The following is a 23,696-nucleotide window of genomic DNA, read 5'->3' as shown; positions in this document are numbered from 1 at the left end:
TTAACCTGTAAAGACCCGTCACAAAAGTCTGACATAAATGATTGCAATAATTTAGCATAAATATTATGATACTTGAAGAGAAAAAGGATAGCACATGTAATTTTTGTTGAGAAAATTGGATTGCTCTGTACAGCTTTCTTCAAAAAAATGTATGATTCAAAATAGAGCAGAAGTGCTGTTGTGTTGATTCACTGATTAAATGTTCAATAATTATAAACCCTACCTGGACTTTACTTTTTGATTATCATTGGATTAAGCAATTATCTGATTAAATACTGTCTTTGCAACTTCAATACAGCATACACTGTAATATGTTTAGAACGTAAAGCGTGATTAAACTCCCACTATAATTTCATCATTGTCCCAGAATCTTTGTCTTGTTGAAGAACATCTGGATTATCTAAATAAAAGGTTAATTTTACATTTTGCTGTTATTAGGTTGAAAAATAATCTGAAAAAAAGTAATAAATTGTAACAGAAGCTTCAACTAGATAAATGTACACAGGAAGTTACCAATCTTAAAAGTAACTTCAAGGTGCCCAAGTGATGGATTCTGTTCAGAATACCACAAATGAATTATTTACATTGATACATAATGTATTACATAACATACAGAAATATAAATAACAAATTAAATTGAAATTTCCTTAGGTAAATATTTATTCATCTTTTTCTCTCTGGATTTGGTTTGAAAATACTTTCCAAACAGAAATGTATCTACCAAATACACCGAACCTAGATAGGTGCTTGTTCTGTGTGTGAAGTACCTGGCCCACATTAAAGTATTAAAGACTTGGACCACCTCACAGCAGAATTTAACAAAGGAAGGTTTTCATATAAGACTACTACTTTCAAAACAATTTCTGAATAGTTTGAAACAATTATTTTTTTTTTAAATGAAGAAATCTGACACTTAATTCTGATTAGAGATTTTGATTAAAGTACACAGAAACCTGAAACTGAAGAATTTTTTTAAGCAGACAACAATCTCCACAAATGTTTTAACAAATCTCTCTACCTAAATTAATGACCCATCATTTAATTGACTCTGCAGTAAAAAGAGTCTGTTAAAAAAATTTAGAAGCGTCTTAAAAATGGATCCCTTCACTAGGAGGGCCAAGATGGCCTGTTTCCGTGCTGTGATTGTTATATGGTTATAAAGCAGATTGGGGCACATTTTAAAGGTTCAAGTTGCATATTCAGAAAATTGACAGCCAAATAAAGATGATCTATCCATAATTTATATGCACTAAGTACAAAATATTATTTATTACATGCTAAATGCCAATCACTGAAAATGACATAATGATGTCAATAGCAAAAGTGAGAACTCTCACTCAACATGCACCAGCCCTCAAACAAGGTCAAGTTCAAAAAACAGATCAGTTAATTTCATGGATTTTAATACAAATTAACCCATAACAGATTTATAGCATTTTTAAAATTCTATTGAAAAGACATTAAATATATACATTTCAATTTCTTAAAGAAACAGAACAAGAATAAGTGAACATAGGTGAAGATGAAAGGTATCAGTTACCATCTCACCCTCATTTGTTAAACCATTTAAAACACCAAATTAAACTCTTCATTTTGACATGAAAACACTTCATGACGAAAATCTTGCACCCAAAAATAAATATATTTTAAATATTTTTATTACTTCAATGTAATAGATGCAATTTGTATTTGATAAGAAATTTGGCAAATGAAAAACAATCTGATTGTTTGCATGACTAATTTTTAAGCAGTATATAAAAATTATAATGAAATTCTCAAAAATGGGTGTTCATTTTAATTTAATCAATACCTAAGGTGAAATTTAGCAAAATTCATCAAAGCTGAAGATAAAAAGGAAGAGAAATCTGACAAAACATTTACAGACTAGACTGACCAATAGACAGCACGAGTGTATACAATGTTATATTGTTAGATTAATTCAAAATTATAAAGCTTTCAACTGAAATTTTAATTGAGCTTAGACTAGAGTTACACAACATGGATCTGCTTGTAAGATATTCGTAGTGGTTCACCCTTGTTAAAAAAATAAAAGGCAATTTCAGGATTGTCTTGAATCAATCTGAACAAACTTCTATGCCTTACCTTATAGGAGTCCTTGATAACTAAAACTGATACAATTGAAAGTCAGGAAACTAAGAGGACTTCCATGTCTCACTTGCTTAATTAATAACGGGTTTCAAGTTTTTTGAGATAGACACAAATGACCCAAGTGGTTGTCATGACACGAGTTTTACAGTTGGTTGAGAAAGCTTAGCTCTGCAAAGAGTGGGAACACTCATCCATAATCAGTGCTCACTTCAGTGAGCCAAACTTGAAAGAAACTTTGGGCTTGGGCAAAGCTTGGAGGGGGGGGGGGGAGAAAGGGAGGAGTTGTTGTAATAGCAAGGATTAAATCAGCATAAAGTATGCTTATGAATTGAAAATCCCAAATACAAATATAAGTAAAAGTGTTGATAATTAACTAAATTAGCAAGTCTTATTGTGTCAATGTATGTTTTAAGTGCAAAAGTAAACCAACATTAAATTTTGGTATTGCTCTTTCTCATGTTCAGATATATCCCACAGCAAAACAAAGTGCTGATAAACAAAATCAGGAAGCACAGCCTTATTAAAAATTGTGTATTTTAAATTTCCTAAAGTGTAAACTCTATAAAGAATCTATAATGATAAATAAAATGATTGAATCAATCTTTTGAGCAGTTTCCAATTTTCACAAGAAATACAGCTTGTTTACCATAAGAAATACCATTTTTAAAGTGAAGGGGTCACAGTCACTGTAATAAACCGACGGCAACTACCATGTCAAATGGTGTCATCAGATGATCAAACTTTCTCCCACCTCACCTCATCCGTTAACCAGAAGGTTTTTTGGCACTAAAAGGGAAGCAACATTTGTCATTTGAAAATCAAAAAGAGTAAGTAATTACAGGTTATAAAATTCCATGGTAAGATTGTCTTACCTCACCTTAGAAGTAATATGAAAAATATACATGAAAAATGTTGCTGACTATGTGAATGTGCAAGGGCATTAAGTTAAAACCCTAAACCACCCAGTTCCAAATAAACGATAAAACTAGAAAGGGACAAAAAAAAAAGGAATGCAAGTAGCAGAACATATATGACCACATAAGCATGAGCAATCTTGCAGAAAACTAGTCAGCAAACTAAAGCCATAGGGAATTTAAATTACTATAAACCCACTCTACAATGGACTGGAGAATCTTAAAAAGATGAAAGAGACGGTTGAAGCTCCAGATTTTAGTCAAATCTTTGCATTTACTTCACTATTACCAAGGGGTTTGATTAACAATTAACAGAACTATTGGTGTGAAGGTCAATTTAAAAAGTTGCACTTAAATACATACAAAAGGGATTTGCTCTTCAACATTGCATAGGTTGGGAGAATGAAGGAGTAGAAAAATTACAAACTATTTGCGCATTGTCAAACCATCTATATTCCTGCAATCAAGGTTTTGCGCCCCATGTGATACTCCGTGTTGATTATTGAATAGTTATATCTAATTGCGTACATGATAAATTGAAACATGACAGGAAGCCTTGAAGTCGTTCCCAGGGAGTCTATGATTCTAGATTTAAAAACAAATATACTTAAAAGCAAAGGTGTTTGATTTTTACCTTTCAGCAAGCTGCCAGAGGACCCATGTTGTTATTAACAGCCAGAATAATTTATCCAATTATTGTGTGATGTTATCTTCACTGAAAAAAGTTATTTGCTGTGATGTAATCAATGCAATTTAGTCAACCTCAGATCGCATTGAAAGTTAAGTAATTATCCCTTTGGTGAATAACAAGATTACAGATATCAAAATATTACTTGATCTAAATGATAAAGTAACTAACCAGTGATGTGAACATGCACTGAAGTGAAATTCTTTATTCTAAGTTCACAGTGGTGCATTCTAAAATATTTTGCATTGATTATGCTCTTTTCCATGTTAACCTTCATTGCACCTCTTGTTGCTAAGTATCGTTTTTTCAATCAGGGGGTGGGGCTAGTCTGGACTGTTCAATTCTCCATGCCCTAATAACAATCAGACAGCAGGAGGCACAAATTATACAAAGCCAGAGAATATTAGTCACTTTTTGTACACTCCCCCTAGCATTTGAGAATGAAACTCACAACATACAATTTGCCTTGTGGAGAGCAAATTCTTCAGTGAACAGATTTTTAAACATGGATAGATGCAGCAATACTTGCAAACTTTAATTAATTTAAAACTGCTCAAACAACAAAAAAAAGACAGAACAAAGAAAAAGAATTGTATATCCCAATGCAACATGTGAAAACACTCTGGATCAAATACTGAAATATACACTTGCTGAAAAACAATCAAAATAAGCCAACATGTCCATTCTAGTTAGTCATGGTATTATACAGCAGCAGAATAACAGTAGGCTGAATACTGATCAGAAGAAAAATTACTTGTTTCAAAGATCTATTAATTTTTAAAAATTAGCCAATGTCTTTTTGTTTACTTGCACTGTAGAGAATACTTTGCTATATGCTAATATGTAGATGAACTAAGTAAAATCGTCAATGCTTGAGGTTACAAAATTGGTGTTTGCAATGAAAATATGAACATTATTACCACATACTCATTTCATAGTAGTCCATGAAATATCTACACTTTAAAAGTACTTAATAAATAAGTGAAAAAGAGGAATCCACAATATACATCAGGAATCTCTTTATACAAAACATATTGAATCAATATTTTATTCAATTTATTCTAAAGTTATTAAATCAATTAATCAATAATAGATCACAAGTTATACTTTAAAAGGAACTATGACAGAAATAATTTTTATCTTTATATCAGAAAATTAATCTATGAAGACAGAAATATTGTTGTAATCTAATATATGCATGTGACCTTGATTCTGCAAATTCAGATAATTCATATTTTAGTTCTAAACTTACTTTTTAATGATTTAATTTTTTTAATTATTTTGTTTTACACATGGAAGCACTTAGAAGTGTTGGATATGTACACAGCAGAATTTCAAAGTCTTTTTTTGTGCAAGGACATCCAGCAGAGCATGGTGGTGGAGGAAACTACATTAGAGACTTCTAGAAAACACAAAATGCTGGCAGAACTCAGCAGGCCAGACAGCATCTATGGGAGGAGGTAGTGATGGCCCGAAACGTCGTCATTACCTCCTCCCATAGATGCTGTCTGGCCTGCTGAGTTCTGCCAGCAATTTGTGTTTTTTATTTTTTTCCAGCATCTGCAGATTCACTCGTGTTGCCTTAGAGGCTTTTAAGACATGTTTGGATGGGCACATGGGTGTAAGGAAGATGGAGGGATATGGATATTGTGTAGGTAAGAAGAATTAGTGTTTGGGTATTTTTAGTTGCTTTTTAGCTGGTTCAGTACAACATGGTGGACCGAATGGCCTGTTCCTGTGCTGTATTGTTCTATGTTCTAATAGCTATACTAATGCAACAGCTAAGAACAATCACCAATATACTTCAGCTTTGCATAATTATCCCAATGAGACTTCAAAGTATTAATCATTATCAATTTTACAATTATTTAAAAACTTTAAAAATGAAATTCCTTTTGTTCAGTTGCTTTAATTACTCTTTTGTATATATCAGCCAAACAAAGAACATTTAGAAGTCCTTTGCAATAGACCTGATTACCTGCATTCCCATCATTTAAGATGCATGTTAAATTTGCAAACAAATTATTTTGTTTATTTCTGCTCTAGTTAATATCATGTAATAGACAGAAATGTACAAGAGCAGAGCTCCAACCTCTACTGTATGTGGTGCAGAAAACTTCACATAATCATTAAAGGTTTCAGTTCATTCTTATGTGGTAAAGCTTTTTCTTACCTTCGTTGACTTCAAGAAATGCTCAAAAACAAATGCAGATTAAAAACAAATTATTTCTTTTATCCTCCCCAATATTAGGCCAGCCGATCAAAATCCCCCAAGAAAGTTAGCTTTTCTAGAAAGTTGACAGCTTTCGTGTGGAGAAATTTAGATGCTTGCAATCATATAAAATGGTCTAATTTTTCTTGCACAGGAATTTCAACTGGCTTTTGATCAGCAACTTTGTAAACAGAAACCCAATTAATTTTCTCTTTTGTTTGTCAAACAAGGACATCCTCATGCATATATGTTTTTAATGAGGCATTTTTTGCAATAAGAGCACCCCACAAACCTCACATTTTTCTGTGATGACCAGAAAAGGAACAGAGGCGAGGACCAAAAGTGCAGCACGACATAAAATGCCATAAGCATCCAACACACCAATCAGGATAAATATTGAGACAAGACACGTTAACAGTTCCCATGTGTACCCTTTCAGCAGAACATGAACAGCATCTCAAACAATCTAACTGGTAGTTCAAATTAGCTCAAATCCCACTACAACAGCTGGAGAATTTAAATTTAGTTAATTAAATAATCTGGAATTTTAAAACCGCTAGTTGCAGTAATGGTGACAATTAAACTATCAAAATGTCATAAACTCCATCTAATTCATTAATAACCTTTAGGCAAGGAAATCTGTTGGACTTATCTAGTGTATCCTATTCCAGACCTACAGCTATGTGGTTGATACCAAGTACCCTCAGAAATAGTTTAGCAAAGCCATTCAGATTGTTTTTTTTAAAACTGAAGCACACTAATACATAAAACCAGATGATGACCCAATCTTGAACTACATACCACATCCAATCACAGCATAGTTGCTCCTAGCCTAATCTACCTTGCAGTCATCCATATGAACATGATGACTGGCTTCAAATTAGGACAGACAATTCAAGCAAAAGCTCAACGTAGCCACCTTCACAGAATCCTATCTTTCAAACAGTATCCCAGACTCCACCACCATAAACCACTCAATAAATCCTGTCTGCTGGCAAGAGAAACTCAAAGGTTACACAAGATGTGATGTCCCTTAGAATGCATGTCATACACATGGAAGTCCTGAAGAAATAATCCATACATGCTCCAGCAGTTCCTTAAATATCTGATTAAATTTATCAAAGGCTGTTTAATAAAATTCAATCATACAGCACACTTATGCCACACTTGAATTTGGCTTTGAACAAGTTATTTTGTTGAAAACATTTTCCCAAATGTGCAGCTGTTAAATGACACCTTCAGTTTTCCTTTTCCCATAATCGAATGTGACATTTGAATTAACTGACAATTCAGGCTGTAGTGCAAGCCAAGTCACTTTAAGATACATTAAATAAATACATCTTTTGAACTTGCCCACATAAAATTACACTTTTCAGTGTTAACATACTGCAAATTAAAATGTTCTCGTCTGAAATGTTCCTTCCTTTGGCATTGATACAATTGGACTTATTTTTTCTGCTATTGTGTTACAAAATCATTCACATTCAGAGTGAATCCAGTATATTCTCTATATAATTTTATTGATAGAGCACACATCAAATTACAACTGCTTATTTGCTTCAGAATTTTTAAATTAAATCAAAGTAATAAGATAATTTAGAACTCTTCTAAATTTCAAAATCATTAAATCCTTTTACAACTCTTGTTATTTATTAAGTCCTCAAACAAATACAGCACTTTCAACTCAACTTTCAAACTATTTAAGTATATTTTTTTAAAAACTTGCACCACACACAAACAAGAGAAAATCTGCAGATGCTGGAAATCCAAGCAACACACACAATATGCTGGAGGAACTCAGCAGGCCAGGCAACATCTATGGAAAAAGAGTACAGTTGAGATTTCAGGCCAAGACCCTTCATCAGTATCACACATCTCTTTAAAACATTTCCTCCCTCACCCAAAATACTTGCTTTCCATTATTGGACATTTTTACCTTGGGAAAAAGATTCTATCTACTTATCCTGTGCTCCTCTCTGGCAAAGAAGCATTTATTGCCCATTATCTACAGTTCTTGAATTACTAGCATGCTGGGATTCAAGGTACTCTCAAAATGATCTTAACCTGGAAGCTCCGAAATTTAAAACAAAAAAAAGAGTAAGCAATACATTCCCATATTTCACAATGTGTGCAACTGAAGAATTCCTGCAAGTGATGACAGTCAAAGAGGTTGAGGTCACAGGAATAGGAGTAGTTTTTAAACAGGTTTTATCAAGCAGAGTGTTAAGAAAGATACATTATCTTTCTTCCATATAACTGAGCTTACTTGGTACTGCTAGAGTTGGACATATCCAACAGAAGGAGAGCATTCCATCCCATAACTTGTGCCTTTTAAATCATGGAAAGGCATTAGGAAGGCAGGAAGTCGCTTGCCCGAAAATAAACCCAACCTGGTAGTTCTCAGTGACCAGAAACTCAACTGGGCCAGCCACATAATTATTTAAATGTGGTGATTCAATGATGGCAATGAAATTGAATAACAAACACGAGGAAATCTGCAGATGCTGGAAATTCAAACAACACACACAAAGTGCTGGTGGTTGACGTTCTGACAAAGGGTCTCGGCCCGAGACGTCGACAGTGCTTCTCCTTATAGATGCTGCCTGGCCTGCCGTGTTCCACCAGCATTTTGTGTGTGTTGTTAGAGTTAACTAATCTTGTTGGAGATTTCACTGACAAGCACTCATGCAGCACAAAATTATTTTATATCTTTCAAACCTTGCTTAAGTGCCGGGCAAACTCTTGCTGCAAGGAACTGCAAAAACAATTGTATATCAGTAAATGTTTCCAGTTCTTACCTCATTCAATGATTTGATCCATGACACAACTCTAAGCAATCCTTGCAGAAATGTTGTGAGGCTATGATTCAGTAACACCATCCAGAATCTAGGTAAGACTTTGACTATCAGAGCATTTTCAGTTTGAGTCCTCACTAACTTTTTATTGGGCTTCTTGACACTATATGGTATAATACAGCCTTGCTATAGAGGACTATCACTTTCACTTCAGTTTATGAATTCAACACTTAGACCAAGATTGTAATGATTGCTTAAGTCAATTCATCCTGGAGAAACCCAAATTGAAATTCATCTCACGGAACAAAATTCAGCAATAATCTAATGCAGAACTGTTGATGATACCTTTCATTACTCTGTTATTCATTGTTTGTAGATCAATTAGGTGATAGTTGTTTTGTTTTCCAAACAGAAAATATCTGGGTGCTGTACATTACAAATCACTATTTATGGAAAAAAAAATCGCTAACATTGTTTGGACATTTCATGTAACAGTGCAAAAACTTCCATATTCTCCTTGTTTTAGTGAAGGAATCCAACTTCCACTGAATTTTGCGATGTATTATTGTCAGCTCAGAACATGCAAAATAATTTGCAATCTTTATTTTCAAACTCTCCTTGATTTATAGTAGATTTTTTTTTAAACAGAGAGCATATTTTCCATATACCTTTCAGAATTTGTAGCACCAGGACTACGATTTGTATTATTATCTTTGAATGCAAAAGAACAAAGTGTCCCAGCTGTACACATTTGAAGAAATGAAAAAGGTTGAAGAGGATTGGGTATCAAGCCTATGGTGATGCTTAGTGCCAGCCACTTAAGTTCAGGTGGCTGTATAGTCAAACCACTCAGAAGATTGCATAAGGTAAGTCATTTGTTACTTTTGAAGGGCCAACCAGAAGAGTGAACTCAATGTACAAGGATGCTATGTTGCCTTGCTTCAGCTATACACAACTCAATGTGAATTAGCACTCAAAATGCAGTACAAGACACATACTTAACATTTTAGGAACAGCTTCACACCCTCTGCCATCAGATCTTGAATGGTCCATGCTATTCCTCTCTTGTACTTTAAAAAAAACTTTAACTTGATAGTAATTTGTTATGCCTGCACAGTCTTGCTGCCACAAAACAACACATTTCATGACTAATGGCAATGACAATAAACTTGATCCAGATTCTAGTTCTTCTATTTTCTGTCTGTATTGTATTTTGTGGCACGTTTATTATAGAAATCTGGTTGTTAGGCAAAGGGTGTGAGCTACGGGAAATTATATTTTTTATGTTGACCACTTAAATACACTTACCAGTTACACTAACTTTGTTATTTTGCTAACTAGATTGCTAATTGGAACAATGTTAGAACATTTGGTTACACTATCCAAACACTAATATTGTTATCAGTCAGCAAGTTAGACTGTTATATCGCTAATTTATCTTCATTAGTTTCATTTTAAATCACCACAAGATCATTCGTCTTTGTTGGCTTTGTAATAAAGGATTGAACCTATCTTTTTCAATATAGAAATTCGTTATTTAGAAGCATGTCATACAGTGTTAAGTATCCTGGCCGAGTCTCTCAGTGGTTTTGGTTTGTTTTCAAGTAACCACTACAAATACCCAGCACTAAGCATGAATTAGCACACAATATGCAATCTTATTCAAGAAGATTTAGTAGGCTATTTAGTAGGCTAAAGACTGATTCACATTTACTTGGATTCACTTACTTTTGATTTAGAAAAGTTTGATCGCATTCTGGAAATTCAAAAAAGTTGTATTTGTGGTTAGTAACAATTTTGACCTGGATAAGCACAGAAAGAACAACCATTCTGCAACCATTACTAAAAGGACCAAATGGATGCACTTTTAACTATAGGAAACTGAGATGCTTAGTCATGTTTCAAAAAAATATGACCCCCAATGTACCAGTCCAATTTGTTCATTTTGTTTTAGAGTTTTGGCAGTCCAACTAAAACTATTTTACTTTACTCTATAGAGTAGTTGATAGCTGAATATATTTTGTTACAAGTACTGTTGCAGCTTCAAATTTAGCCTTAGACTTCTCCCTCCTGGTGGCATGCAAATTTATTACCTCTAAAAATTAACTTCTTACAGAATTTGGTACAATGATGATTAAAGCAATTAATTGCAATGCTCTACATCAAAGCATATGAATTTTTAAAATAGGGAAGGCCAGAATTTTGTTGTCAGCAGCAAAGAACAGTGTACTTGTATCCAGACTTTGGTGGGCATTTGAGTGACAACCTGGAGTCATTAGCTATCTAAAACAAAGTGGCGCCCTCTTCAGGGGATTTGGAAATTGTGTTAAACAGGAAGCCAAGGGATTACTTTGTCTAAAAATTTACCAGGATACAAACATGATTCAACATAAAATCATATTTTACTTTTTGCTTTAAGAGAAGAGTAAATCAAGTAAAAAAGTGATATTAATTTTAAGACTTTCCAATTAATATTCTGCATTTTTGAAAAGACAATTTTCAGTAGCAACATCTTTCAGGCAATAAAATGACAAACACCAACATTTACAACCATGAGTAATCATACAATGAAACACGGTAGCTTTACTTATTGCAAAATCAGAAAATGATCGAAACATTCAGCAAGCCAGACAGCATCTGTGGACAGAGAAACAGTTAATATTTAATATCCAGGACCCTTCATTAAAACTGGAAAAACAGGGAGCAAGTCAGTTTTCAGTGGCAGAGATGATGGGGAAGGATGGCAAAACAAGTGGAATATTTTTGACAGAAAGACATCAAATGATAATACAGTAATTAGAAGTCCATTTTACTTTGATGTGTGTATGTACAGTTTATCAAAACTGGCCATTTCTGCCATCTTCATTTTGGCTTATTTCCAACCACAACCCCATCCCACTCCATCAGTGAACACAGCCTGCCCTGGTGGGCACATCCCAGAGCCTTATTAGAACTTGTAACACAGACAAAGCAACTTAGTCATTTAAGGTTACCCTATGAGAGCTATTCTTTTTGTTCTACCCATCTCCATCCACTTTCTCTGCTACTGACAACTAATGTTTTCTCTTTCCCTATGCTGACAAAGGATCTGAAATGCTCATCATTTCTCTTTCCATAGATGCTAGGAAGAGTTAGCAGATCTAGCACATTTTGTTTTATTTTCAGATTTCCTGCACCTGCAATTTAAAATATACTCTCCTCCACCAACACTCTCAGCTGCCCACAGAACTTGATCTTACCTTAATTAACTTTCTTTCTGACTCGTCTCACTTTCTACAAATCAGAGGCTATGTTAGTGAGTATTCTAGAATTATGTAAATATAGCAGATGCTAATTCAAGCAAGAACCAGTCTTTAGTTCTTAATGTAAATTGCAAGCACTGAATTGAAGTTAAAAGCACATCTTTGCAAATAAACAATACTCTCTGTGTAGCACAGACAAAAGGTATGGTTTGCAAAATGGTAACCATTAGATGCTTGCATATGCATCAGCCAAATGTTAAAGCAATGGGGCTGTGTCCCAGCTATACATCAATCCAGGGTCTGAGTAGGGTTTAAATAATTTGCACCTTTGTAAACAAGTTCTGGTACTATCACTTAGCTCCAAATGCTGGAGGAATTCAACAGCATCGATGGAAAAAGAGCACAGTCCACATTTCGGGCCGAGACCCTTCAGGAGGACTGGAGAAAAAAATATAAGGATTAGATTTTAAAGGTGGGGGGAGGGGAAGGAGAAACACAAGATAATAAGTGAAACCTAGAGGGGAAGGAGTGAAGTAAAGAGCTGGGAAGTTGATTGGTGAAAGAGATTTAGGGCTGGAGAAGGGGGGATCTCATAGGAGAGGACAGAAGACCACAGAAGAAAGAAAAGGGGTTGAGGAGCACCACAGAGAGGCGATGGGCCGGCAAGGGGATAAGGTGAGAGAGGAAAAAGGGGATGGGGAATGGTGAAGGGGGGGTGATTATCAAAGTTCTAGAAACTGATGTGTATGCCATCAGGTTGGAGGCTACCCAGACAGAATATAAGGTGTTGTTCCTCCAACCTGAGTATATCCCCATTGCAACAGTAGAGGACGTCGTGGATTGACAACTTGGAGTGGAAATGGGAAGAGGAATTAAAATTGGTGGCCATTAGGAGATCTGGCTTCTTTTGGCAGATGGAGCCTTGGTGCTCGGTGAAGCAGTCTCCCAATCTATATTGGGTCTCATCAATATACAGGAGGCCAAACCGGGAGCACCCACTCTGCGAGCACCAGACCATTAGTTCTCTGTCGTCAAGTTTTGGTTTCCCTCAGCAAAGTTTGAACCTTCAGAGGTGTCTTATCAATTACAATGCACTTCCATTGTAAATAAATATCTCAAAGGAATCATTTGTCAACCCTAAGTGTAGGAAAGTAAACAATGTCATTGTAACCATTGAAATTATATTGAATCACCTGCTTCAATGTCTCTCCAGTAATTTCAATCACAGTCACAACAAGCACTCAAATGGGCCCCAGCTACACCTGCCTTTCTGTTGGCTAAGTGAAACAGTCCCTATTCCAAACCTTCTGTGGTACTACTCCCCAACACTTTCTCCATTACATTGATGACTACATTCGTACTGCCTCTTGTACCTGTGCAGAACTCATCAATTGCCATCAACTTCCACCCTACTCTCCAATTAATGTGGATCATTTCTGATACCTCTCTTTTTTCTAGATCTCGGTCTCCATCTCAGGAGAGAAACTTTCCTAGCTTGTCTTTTGCAAGGACGTCCATATAACCATATAACAATTACTGCATGGAAACAGGCCATCTCGGCCCTTCTAGTCTGTGCCAACACTTACACTCACCTAGTCCCAGTGACCCGCACTCAGCCCAGAACCCTCCATTCCTTTCCTGTCCATATACCTATCCAATTTTACTTTAAATTACAATACCAAACCTGCCTCCAACACTTCTACTAGAAGCTCATTCCACACAGCTACCACTCTCTGAGTAAAGAAATTCCCCCTCGTGCTACCCTTAAACTTTTGCCCCCTAACTCTCAAATCATGTCCTCGTTTGAATCTCCCCTACTCTCAACAGTAAAAGCCTATCCACGTCAACTCAATCTATCCCCCTCATTATTCTATCCACTCTGATTCTCTAAGGGACCAATTTTATCCCTCACTATCCTTTTGCTATTAATATAACTGTAGAAACCCTTTGGATTTATTTTCACCTTACTTGCCAAAGCAACCTCGTATCTTCTTTTAGCTTTTCTAATTTCTTTCTTAAGATTCTTTTTACATTCTTTATATTCCTCGAGCACCTCATTTACTCCATGCTGCCTATATTTATTGTAGCTATCTCTCTTTTTCCTAACCATGTTTCCAATATCCCTTGAAAACCATGGCGCTCTCAAACTTTTAACCTTTCCTTTCAACCTAACAGGAACATAAAGATTCTGTACCCTCAAAATTTTACCTTTAAATTACCTCCATTTCTCTATTACACCCGTCACAATCCACTCCTTCTAAGTCCTTTCGCATCTCCTCAAAGTTAGCCTTTCTCCACTCAAAAATCTCAACCCTGGGTCCAGTCCTATCCTTCTCCATAATTATATTGAAACTAATGATATTGTGATCACTGGACCCAAAGTGCTCCCCAACACATACGTCCGTCATTCTTTCTCCTAGTTTATTTGGTTCACCACATTTGCTCTCAAGATGAGGTTTTCCATTTTGGGGAACCTGGAATGTACTATTTCAAGAAGTATGGCTTCCTTTCTGCTGTCGTCAATACTGCCCAATCTCACATCTCCTGCCTTTTTTGTACTTCTACTCTCACTCAATCTCCTCCCAAAGGTCCCCTGGTCCTTAGTTTTCACCCGATGAGTCCCCATATCTGGCAATCATTCTTTCACATTTCTGCTAGCTGCAATAAAATCCCACATCTTCTCCTCCCCACCCCTTTCTGCCTTACACAGAGATCACTCTTTCCATGACTTCCTGGTTCACTCATTGTTCCTCACCCAACCTTCCCTTACCCCTGACAGTATCCCCTGCCTTCACAATAGATGTAACACTTCCTCCCTCACCACCATACTGGCACCTAAGTTACAGAGAAAGGTTGAACAAGTTAGGTCTTTATTCTTTGGAGTGTAGAAGGTTGAGGGGGGACTTGATAGAAGTATTTAAAATTATGAGGGGGATAGATAGAGTTGACATGGATAGGCTTTTTCTGTTGAGAGTAGGGGAGATGCAAGCAAGAGGACATGAGTTGAGAGTTAGGGGGCAAAAGTTTAAGGGTAACACGAGGGGGAATTTCTTTACTGTGAGAGTGGTAGTTGTGTGGAGGCAGATTCGGTATTGTCATCTAAAGTAAAATTGGTTAGGTATATGGACAGGAAAGGAATGGAGGGTTATGGGATGAGTGCGGGCCAGTGGGACAAGGTGAGAGTAAGTGTTTGGCACAGTCTGTAAGGGCTGAGATGGCCTGTTTCCGAGCTGTAATTGTTATATGGTTGTATCTCCATTCTAAGTGGACATGTCTCTATTCTGTGGCTGGGCCCTCTGGTCCTAGACTCCTCCACAAATCCATGCTGACTGTTCCTAATCAGACCCTGTCTATCCAGATAATTATATATACCATCTCTAAGAATACTTTCCATTAATTTACCCACCACTGACGTCAAACTGACAGGCCTGTAATTGCCAGGTTTACTCTTAGAACCCTTTTTAAACAATGGAACCACATAAGCAATACGCCAATCCTCCGGCACCATCCCCGTTTTTAATGACATTTGAAATATTTCTGTTTGAGCCCCTGCTATTTCTACACTAACCTCCCTCAAGGGCCCGGAGATTTATCCACTTTTATATTCCTTAGAAGCGCCGGTACTTCCTCCTCTTTAATCATCATAGTTTCCATAACTTCCCTACTTGTTACCTTACACAATTCAATATCCTTCTCCCTAGTCAATACCAAAGAAAAGAAATTGTTCAAAATCTCCCCCATCTCTTTCGGCTCCACACATAGCTGTCAGCTCTGATTCTCCAAGGGATCAATTTTATCCCTCATTATCCTTTTGCTATTAATATAACTGTAGAAACCCTTTGGATTTATTTTCACCTTACTTGCCAAAGCAACCTCGTATCTTCTTTTAGCTTTTCTAATTTCTTTCTTAAGATTTTTCTTACATTCTTTATATTCCTTTATATTCATTTACTCCATGCTGCCTATATTTATTGTAAATATCTCTTTTTCCTAACCAAGTTTCCAATATCCCTTGAAAACCATGACTCACTCCAACTTTTAACCCTGAAGAGGAATTTCTTTAGCCAGAGGGCAGTGAATCTGTGGATTCACTGCCACGGTCTGCTGTGAAGGCCAGATCATTGAGTGTAATTAAGGCAGAGTTCGACAGGTTCTTGATTAGGGCATGAAATTTTATGGAGAGAAAGCAAGAGAATGGGGTTGAGAGGGAAATGGATCAGCCATGATGAATTGGCAAAGCAGACTCTTTGGGCCTAAAGTCCTAATTCTGCTCTTCTGTCTTATGGTCTAAATTACTTTGCAATAACCTGGTTTTCTTCTTTTCTCTTCTTAAATAGTGGAGCAACATATTTGAAACGGCTATTGAATCTAAAGATCTACAGAAGACTATAACTAGGCCATCTGCAAGTGGTCCTTACTATTTCTTAAGTCAAGGATTTGTCATCCCATAATTAAAGTTTCATTAAAATATCTCTATAGAACTTAACTTCTTCATCCCAATCCCTTTCTGGTAATAGTTTCCACTTTTTCATCACAGTCAATACCCTTCCTATAATGTAGTTTCCAGAACTGAGTACAAAATTGCAAAAATTAAATAGTTTATTACAAAAGGTTCATTACACCTTATTCACTTTTGCATGCCCAAATTGGATGAGGGGAACAAATCATATATATTCAAGTTTTCAGATAATACAAAGATGGATGACAGTGTAAAGAGGATACTGAGAAGCTTCAAATAAGCATTAAGAGAAGCTAAATTAATGGGCTAAGACCCAACAAATATAAGACAACTTGGCAAAATGATATGTCATCCAAGAATTCTTTTAAATAGTGGGTGATTAAAAAGCATTGATGTTCATACAGACCCAAGTGTCCTTGTATAGACAGTAAATCATTAAAGCTGACATGCAGATACACTTATCAAATAGGAATGTTTCTATTGCCCTACTATTCACAGTGTATGTGCTACCCTTATTACTCGTCCCAAAGGGTTCCACCTTATACTTGTTATTCCTCCACGCACTTTGTGGTGCATCGGGCGGCAACTTTGGGCAGTATTTTGTCTGTTTTTAATGAGAATGAGTTGCTAGCTTGATGCTCAACCCAGCATGGATGGAAAGCATGCAAGGAGCGGGCTGGATTCGAACCCAGAACAACCCAGAGTTGATGGCACTACACCACCAGCTAGATAACCACCTGATATTACTAGGATTAAATTCCGTCTCCCATCTTAAACACTCCTCAATATCCTGTAGCTTAAGACTATGCTCCTTAACATCAGCAACACCACCAACTGTTTACGTCATCCAACCCTACGCCATCAATTACTTTTCTCAAACTATTCTAATTGTCATTGAAGTATGATAATTATCACAAAATACACTGTGGATTATGCCCTTCCAGATACTCAGCAACATTGCCTGAAACTAACTTCAGAACTCTGGTTATTTGTCCTCCCTTCTGTATTTCTGAGCCATTCTGATGGACCAAGCTGCAGAATAATAATGTATACAGAAGCAAATACTAAATGCATTGGAATATCTGGCAGATAGACTGCACTCTACATCGTGAAATGTGGTGCTTCTACACAGCACTCTACATCATGACAGTACACCAATGTGTTCTTCAGATCAGTTGGAATATAGAATGAAAGCATTTGATAGGCATTGGCACACCCATTAACTCTTCTTCTCCATAACATCATGATTATGTTCCCATCCCTTTGCATAGTGGACTTTCTGTTTCATTTCCTAACAGTTCACATATGATACAAAATTTGGTGTTGATACTGAGGAAGGTGATCTTAGGCTGCAGGACGATATTGATAAATTAGGAAGAAAGACAGAGCAACAACAGATAAAACAACTTGACAAGTTGAAGGTGATACGTATATGGAAAACTAATAAGGTTAAGATATTGATAATTGGTAGGATCCCCAAGAGTATCAAGGAACAGAGGAACCTTCATACAATAATGTCAATGCAGACAGACAAGGTGAAATACAGCGTGCTTGCCATCATTAGTCAGGGCACAGAATACATGAGCACAATGTTACGAAACACTGATTTGGCCACAACTGGAGTACTGCATACAGTCAGCCCTCCTTATCCGTGGATTCTGCATGTGTGGATTCAACCAACCGTGGATCGGGAAAACCCGGAAGTTCTCTCTCCAGCACTCATTGTTTGAGCATGTACAGACAACTTTTCTTGTCATTATTCCCTAAACAATACAGTATAACAACTATTTACATAGTATTTACATTGAATTAGATAATATAAGTAATCCAGAAATGACTTAAAAGTACAGGCAGTCCCTGGGTTATGAATGAGCTCCATTCCTGAGTCTGTCTACTAAGTCGGATTTGAAGTCGGAACAGGTACATCCGGTATTATTTAGTGTCAGTTAGTCAAACGTTTTTCTTAGTATATAGTACATATTTTAGCTTTCTATGCATATAAAACACTTAAGAAACATACGTATTTCAATAATTAAACCACTGCGTTGCTTAGTAATAATTGCAGCTTTCCTTGGGGCAGGGCCTTTCACATTCTCCATTAAAATTGTTCCGATCATTGACTGACTGTAGCCTAACGCTTTTCCAATGACCAATGGCGTTTCACCTCTTTCCGATCACTTTATTACTTCCACCTCATTTTCAATCGTGATCGTCACTATTTTCGTGAACAGAAACACTGCGGATTCAGAGCTGCGACGGGTCCTAATGTCCACCACACTGAACATATTAAATAAAGTCCGGGGTGCCGCTGGGTCCTAAAGTCCACCGCATTGACTCAGGTTAAATAAGGGACTTGAGCATCCACAATTTCTGGTATCCGCGGGGGTGTCTCTGTACCAATCTCCCGAGGATGAGGAGGGCCGACTGTACCATTCTAGTTGTCATACAACAGGAAGGACAGGGAGACACAACAGACTACAGATACTGGAATCCAGAGCAAGAAAATAAAACAAATGGCTGGAGAAACTGAGCAAGTCAGGCAGTATTTGTACAGGGAAATGAAGAATTGACTTTTCGGGTCAAGACCCTTCATCTATGCTGATATTAAAATGAAGCAAGGCTATGTTTCAGTTCCTGCTGCCTTTGATTTCTACCCTCACCCCCTACGAATATACTTTATGAAACCACCACTCAGATCTGCTAAGTGAATAGAGAATGGACAGCAGAATGGTCAAGCACAGAACTACTGAGTACATTCATCAATTCCTATTTTCACAATTACAGAATCTGTAATATTTTGGTTTACTGTTTTATACTCAAGTCCTTGAATGAGGCATGATCCAAACCAAGAATGGTATCACTGAACTGAGCTACAGTTGACTATTTCAAGACATTCTACTTATATCCACATATTTTGGTTTATTGCAGCATTTCTACATCTAGTCCAACTTAACAAAATGACCTTAAAAATAATGTTTTTAAACATACTCCACTGATTATCTCAATTAACATGTTAATAGTAGTGTACATTTTTACTTTTTACATTTCCTGTGGTTACTGATGTGGAATTTAGAAATGGTTTCATTATTATATTTAGTTTATCATCATAAAAATCAATGCCTACTTTTGAATTCTCACCAGCAGAAAATCTTTCCTCTGGCAATTTCAACTGTTGATTTGTAGCAGGGGAGTCAAACTCAAATACACAGTGGGCCAAAATTAAAAAAATCGGTACAAGTCGAGGGCTGGACTGGTTCGGCGTTTATTGCAAAACTTATTGAAATGAATTTATTGCACATATTAACCTGGAACTAACAAAGCTTAGGTTATTGCCTACAACATTGAACATTAAATAAATAAAAAATCAGTTGCATTTATTTCTTATGGCTTTATCTGCAGCTTTTCCAGAGTAATTTCTAATGAAAACATTTTTCCACAGGCCAACACTCTGTGATTCACACTAGTCTAAGCCAGATACTTGGCATCTCATCTTGGATGCAAGTTCATCAATGTTTGGAGTCAGGCTCTGAGCTGAGGAAATTCTCAGAAATGAGTGAAGGTGTTCATCAGAAAGACGACTCCTGTGTGATGTTTTGTTTATCTTCATCAAAGAGAACAGTTGTTCACACAGATATGTGCTGCCAAACATAGAGAGCATTTGAGCAGCTTGGGTAAGCAGCTGGGGCATGGTGTCGGGAATGAAACGTAGAAACTGTGCAGCGCCCACCGAGTCATACTTTGCCTTGAGTGTGTCACCACATTGGAGTTCAATCAGCTCCATTTGTATGTTGGTTGGTGTGCTTTCCACGTCAGCTGCAAATGGATTACTGAGCAGTTCAAACCTGCTTTTTTGGGCTTCAAAGTCGGCAGATCGCCGTGTGAAGTCGGCACCAAGTATGCTAAGTTTTTCAGCAAACTTTGCATGTGGGAACACTGCGGTAGAAACCTGCTCTTTCATAGTTTGGCAACACGGAAAATGGCTCAAGTTTTCTTTCTGCATCTGCTTCTCCCACAGGCGCAGCTTGTTTTTAAAAGCCCTCACTGCAGCGTACATGTCTGTGATCACACGACCCCGCCCCTGAAGCTGCAGGTTGAGCGCATTGAGATGGCTCGTGATGTCACACAGAAACGCCATTTCACAAAGCAACTTTTTATCCCGGAGCTCTGTTGTGTCTTTCCCTTTGCTTTCCATGAACTGACAGATCTCCTCACGCAACTTGAAACATCTTTTCAGCACTTTTCCTTGGCTTAACCATCGCACCTCTGTGTGATAGGACAAATCATTATATTCTGAACCCAACTCCTCCAGAAACGACTTGAACTCACGGTGATTTAAACCTTTGGCTCTTATGAAGTTAACTGCTCGTGTTATGGTGCTCATTATATGTTCCATTTTCAAGGCTTTGCCACACAACGATTCCTGGTGTATGATGTAGTGATAAGCTGTCAGCTCACCTGCGCCGTTTTTCTCCCGCATCTTCTCCCGGGTCCTGCCCACCAATCCACTCTTTTGACCGCACATCGCGGGCTTCTGTTTCTTGTCCAGATGCTTGTATTTGTCGTGGTGTTTCGTTTCATAGTGTCGTCTTACGTTATATTCTTTAATTACAGCCACACCGTCTCCGCACACAAGACAAACAGGTTTGCCCTTTATATCTGCGAACATATACTCTGCCTCCCACCTGCCTTGAAAACCCCTGTTTTCAAAGTCCACCTTTCGTTCAGCCATTTTTGGGCTGAGGGATAGCTGAAAGTTGACCACACATGACTAGCGCCATAAGAATGCTGATGAGAGAGTAAGGCAAGCACGAGCAATGCACTGGCAGTGCATTGTGGGATTTGTAGTATTAGTGGTGCATGCAATATACCCGCAGGCCAGCTCTAATAGAAAAAAAATTTATTCATTAATGATATTCAGGAAATAAACCAGGGAAACCGAATAAACACTAAAAACCCTGAAAACCTGGTACCTGAATAAACTCAGCATTAGCCATATCATACGCCATAGGCGCTTCGATTACTGGGGCCAGCTTTAATAGTAATTAGATATTATCTCGCGGGCCAAAGATAATTCCACCACGGGCCGGATTTGGCCCGCGGGCCTTGAGTTTGACATATATGATTTGTAGGATTCTTAGTATAAATGATTAGAAACATTGCTTGCATTCAATTATACATTCTGATATGCTGTATATATTAAGAACCTGGTGGCATGGTGCGAAGACAATAACCTATCCCTCAATGTCAGCAAGACGAAGGAATTGGCTGTTGACTTCAGGAGGAGTAGCGGACCGCACGACCCCATCTACACCGGTGGTGCGCAGGTGGAACAGGTCAAAAGGTTTAAGTTCCTCGGGGTGAATATCACAAATGACCTGACTTGGTCTAACCAAGCAGAGTCCATTGCCAAGAAGGCCCACCAATGCCTTTACTTCCTGAGAAAGCTGAAGAAATTTGACCTGTCCCCCTAAAACCCTCACTAATTTTTATAGATGCACCATAGAAAGCATTCTTCTAGGGTGCATCACAACCTGGTATGGAAGTTGTCCTGTCCAAGACCGGAAGAAGCTGCAGAAAATCGTGAACATAGCCCAGCACATCACACAAACCAATCTTCCATCCTTGGACTCACTTTACACCATATGCTGTTGGAGCAGTGCTGCCAGGATAATCAAGGATAAGTCCCACCCAGCCAACACACTTTTTGTCCCACTTCCCTCCGGGAGAAGGTTCAGGAGCATGAGGATACATATTTGGGAACAGATTTGGGAACAGCTTCTTTCCAACTGTGGTAAGACTGCTGAACAGATCCTGACCCGGATCTGGGCCGTACCTTCTAAATATCTGGACCTGACTTGCACTACCTTACTTTCCCTTTTGTATTTTCTAATTATGATTTATAACTTAAATTTTTATTATATTTACTTCAATTTGTACTCCAGGGAGCACGAAGCGCAGAATCAAATATCACTGTGATGATTGTACGCTCTAGTATCAATTGTTTGGTGACAATAAAGTATTTGTATTTGTTCAAAAAAAAACTTCTTACCTCCTTTCGTCTTCAGTGCTTCAGAGTTAACAACATTGATCTGGATATTGTCTTCATCATTTTCCTCCCTATCAATTCCCAGTATTGTCCAACTTTTTATCTCTTCATCATCACTCTCTGCTCCAGAACTTTCACTCTCTTGGATTTGTGGACAAGTTCTGCCCTTCAACTGATACAATTTCTGCATTTCATTTGATCTATTCACATCTGGTGTTGAGTTATTTGTACCAGTGTCTGATCCTGGTGCATGCTTTCCTAAAGATTGATCTTTTCCTTGCTTAAGGTAACATTCTGTGGATTTAGCATCCTTGTGTGTATAAATACTATCATCGCCTTCAGAGTCTGACAGAATGATGACATCAGAGCTATCTGAAATGAGTATGAAATCATGATCAGAGGAAACATTTTGTCTTCTAGGTCTTGCTGACTGCTTTTCATCATCTTTTACTGAAGTGGTATCCAGATTTACATTATCTGTATTCTTCCTTTCATCCATCTTCATTTCAGTAATATTGTTTGCATAGTGCACTTGACTGTATAACTGGAACTCCACTTCACTATCAATTTCTGCTTCACTAGTAGACTCCTCACGATACAGGTCATCTTCATAGGCTTCCAAGTCATCACAACAAAACATTGTGAAAAAAAATTTATCCTGTATAAAATAGAAGCAAAAAAAAAGTTTAAAATAAATCACTGTTCATCATTGCACATTTTTCAGCAAGTTCCATAATAAGGCATTTTCAAAACATTTAAGACCTCTTAAAAAAAGATACAAGCATTTAATCTTATGATTCTTCCAAAAGATACCAATGTAATCTTTTCAGTGACCAACAGTGATTAAAAAGAAACTAAGTATTGAACTCAAAACCTCAAATTCTTCATTCAAAACTTTAGTCATTTTCTGCATCAGGACTGAGAGCGTAGAGGAAAGACAGGCTGGATGTAGATGTGAGAGAACAAAGGGTCATACTTACATTGGTAGATATTGCGGGTATCAACCGTGGTGGGAGATGATGGGCAGGCAGAGTCAGGAGAAAAGGGGAAGGGCAAAGCTTAGATACAAGCTGATAGGTGATAAGTGGAAATAAATGAAACAAGAAGAAATAGGCAGATTAAGCCAGGCTATGGGGGGGGGAACCAGCGGAAGGCTCAAAGTTTATGTGGAACCAGACAAGGGAAGGATGAAGGGCAGATGGAAACAGATTGGGAGGACAGAGGTACTGGT

At 37.3% G+C, this 23,696-nt stretch overlaps 1 protein-coding gene across 2 annotated transcripts in view; it reads right to left on the bottom strand.

Annotated features, from left to right (window-relative positions):
- zcchc7 (zinc finger, CCHC domain containing 7) overlaps nt 1-23,696 on the bottom strand; it is a 243,657-nt gene that overhangs the window by 198,208 nt on the left and 21,753 nt on the right. For both annotated transcript variants that reach the window (XM_059970058.1, XM_059970059.1), the window contains exon 2: nt 22,469-23,123. In XM_059970058.1, the coding sequence (XP_059826041.1) occupies nt 22,469-23,105 (637 nt within the window). In that variant the 5' untranslated portion in view covers nt 23,106-23,123. The remainder of the gene's footprint in view (nt 1-22,468; nt 23,124-23,696) is intronic.

This window comes from Hypanus sabinus, chromosome 5, assembly GCF_030144855.1.
Source record: "Hypanus sabinus isolate sHypSab1 chromosome 5, sHypSab1.hap1, whole genome shotgun sequence".
NCBI lineage: Eukaryota > Metazoa > Chordata > Chondrichthyes > Myliobatiformes > Dasyatidae > Hypanus > Hypanus sabinus.
The sequence above is the reverse complement of the archived record's forward strand: the minus strand, read 5'-3'. Positions and strand labels throughout refer to the sequence as shown.